Raw genomic sequence first — 2,578 nt, 5'->3', positions numbered from 1 at the left:
CCCTCACGCCAGCTCAGCACTACAGGCTGAAAGCCAAGTACGCTGCTGCCACCGGGGGCCCTCCTCCAACTCCCCTGCCAAACATGGAGAGGATGACCCTGAAGAACAGGATCTCACTTATGGATGGACCAGACCCCACCTTGCCCTCCATCCGCCACCCGCCAGGCCCCAGGCGTTGCAGTGATGGTAACACCTATGGCTATCCGTCAGCTGCAGCGTTTCCCCATGAAGTGCCAGGCAACTGCACAAGGCGGGCAAGTGACCCAGTGAGGAGACCTGCTGGAGACCCCCAGGCCCTCCCGAGAGTTCACCGTTTCAACAGCACCAACAGCATGAACCCCTTCCATCCTCCACACCCCACAGAGAGGAGGAATTTTGGTCTCCAGAGCTACGGTCGCTCGGACGGGAGCCTCCCTCGGCACACCTACTCACCCCGGCCGCTGAGCATCAGTGAAAACATTGCCATGGAGGCCATGTCCGGGGAGGCAGAGGTGCCCGTTGGAGATGATGACATTGTGCTGCCAGATGACGTGGTGCAGTACATCAAATCCCAGAGCAGTGGGACAGCGGCCGAGAGCACTTCCATGGGGTATGGCAATGAGATACAGAGCTTCCAGGGAAGTGGGAAGCTGCAGCCTCCAGCCTTGCCTGGCCAGCGCAGGATGGCGGTGGCTGAGGCAGGCATGAGCCACTTGGGACCCATGATGGCAGAGTGCCCCATGAGCTTTGATGCTTCCTCAGACATGAATAAAAATAACATGCCCGTCCAGTGGAACGAAGTCAGCTCGGGCACGGTTGATATCATGTCCAATCAGTCAAAGCAGCAGTTTTCACAAGGGAACTTAGCGGTGGTCCAGCAGAAGCAGAACTTTGGTCAGTACCAGAACTACAACCAGCAGCAGATGCAGCTGCCAGACAACAGTATGAATGTAACGCAGCAGAACTTTATGCAAAGAAATGTCGGCATGGATGGGCAGAGGCTAAACTGTATGCAGCTGCGGCAGCCCCCAGCCGATGAGCCTGGGCCCCACTATGAACCCCGATCTGGGTTTGCACACAGGGTATAACCAACCTCATCAGATGCTGAGTCCTAGTGCAATCAGTGGCAACCCAAATCAGATCTCTCCTTCTTGTAGCAGCATGGCAGCAAAGTCCGGACCCCACCTTCACTCTCAGCAAACGGACATGGTGACTGACCCTTCTTTAATGGTCGGCAGCAACAGTGAGCGCACAATGCTGGGCCAGGTCATGCATGAACCAAATCAGCAGAACTACTCATCTCAGCCGACCCACCTGAACTTCCCCATGGCTCCGGAGACCTTTCATCAGCCCATCATGACCTCCAACCAGCACAGCTTTGAGCCTCAGCAAAGCATGATGGGCTCAGCCACACAGGCCTATCCGCCCGGCATGGTCCAGCCTCGTCCTCCACCTGAGCCGAGCCCGGCCAGCAGACCCCGGGGCCTCCGCACCATCCAGCAGCTGGGCTATATGAGAACTCCCCACCCTACAAACACCATCAGCCCAGGTCAGGAGGTGGCAGAGGCCGTGCACAAAAGAACCAGCGACATGCTGACAGCACCGGCCCAGCAGTGTGCAGATGGCACGAGGGAAAACAATTTGATGTACTATTATGGTCAAATCCACATGTACGAACAGAACAGCAGCTTCGATAATCACATGGACTGCCGGGTCAGACAGCAGCAGTGCGCGCTGAACAGCAAGCCGGCAGCTCTGCCTTCCCCGGGCGCGAACCAGGTGTCCAGCACAGTGGACTCACAAGGTCTTGAGCCTCCCCAGATAGATTTTGATGCCATCATGGATGATGGGGACCATTCGAGCCTGATGTCGGGAACCCTGAGCCCCAGCATCCTGCAGAACCTCTCCCAGAACTCCTCTCGCCTGACGACTCCACGAAACTCTCTGACACTGCCCACCATACCCACGGGAATAAGCAATATGGCAATAGGTGATATGAGCTCCATGCTAACCACGCTGGCGGAAGAGAGTAAATTTCTAAACATGATGTCATAACAGTAAAGCACAAGGCCTTAGCGCTATCCAAGGGGCTGTGCGTGAAGCAGTTTTATGAATGTGCTTTTCAAAAATAATCTCTTTCAATAGAATAGATTTTTTTTATAAGTATTAAATACATTAAAGGGATTCAAAATGAAAATTTTAAAAGGTCTCTGTACAGAATTATGTAAACTATAGCCAAGCAGTTCAGCACCACAAGGGTGCACCTCTAGTGTTATTTTTTGGCTTGGTTTCCCAGAGCACTGAACGGTATCACCACCGTGCTAGGAGACTGCATGAGCGTGGTTAGAGATGAAACCCTCCCTCCCCAGCAGCCCTGTAAATAGCACTCCCCATCATTTTCCATGAGTTACATTCACAAAAGAATCCATTTTCAACTGACTCCAGAAAGAAACGGGAGGATGCGGTTTTGATCAGAATAAAAGCCATACTATATATTCTGCCCTGATGAGAATAGGGTTTAGTTACTTCTCCACACAAGCCCTCTGCCAGCAGTATCGTTGTATACCGTAAATACCTTTGTACCTTGCAAAGAGCATTG

General features: G+C 53.1%; 1 protein-coding gene across 1 annotated transcript in view; it reads left to right on the top strand.

The window, feature by feature from the left end:
* GLI2 (GLI family zinc finger 2) overlaps positions 1-2,034 on the top strand; it is a 65,502-nt gene extending 63,468 nt beyond the window's left edge. Inside the window, 2 exon segments of the mRNA XM_010170444.2 lie at positions 1-1,007; positions 1,009-2,034. The exon segment at positions 1-1,007 is cut by the window's left edge and continues 35 nt beyond it. Of these exon segments, the coding sequence (XP_010168746.1) occupies positions 1-1,007; positions 1,009-2,034 (2,033 nt within the window).
* The last annotated feature ends 544 nt before the right edge of the window (positions 2,035-2,578 follow it).

This window comes from Antrostomus carolinensis, unplaced genomic scaffold, assembly GCF_000700745.2.
Source record: "Antrostomus carolinensis isolate BGI_N321 unplaced genomic scaffold, ASM70074v2 scaffold21310, whole genome shotgun sequence".
Taxonomy (NCBI): Eukaryota; Metazoa; Chordata; class Aves; order Caprimulgiformes; family Caprimulgidae; genus Antrostomus; species Antrostomus carolinensis.
Note: the sequence above shows the minus strand (reverse complement) of the source record. Positions and strands in the feature narration are given on the sequence as shown.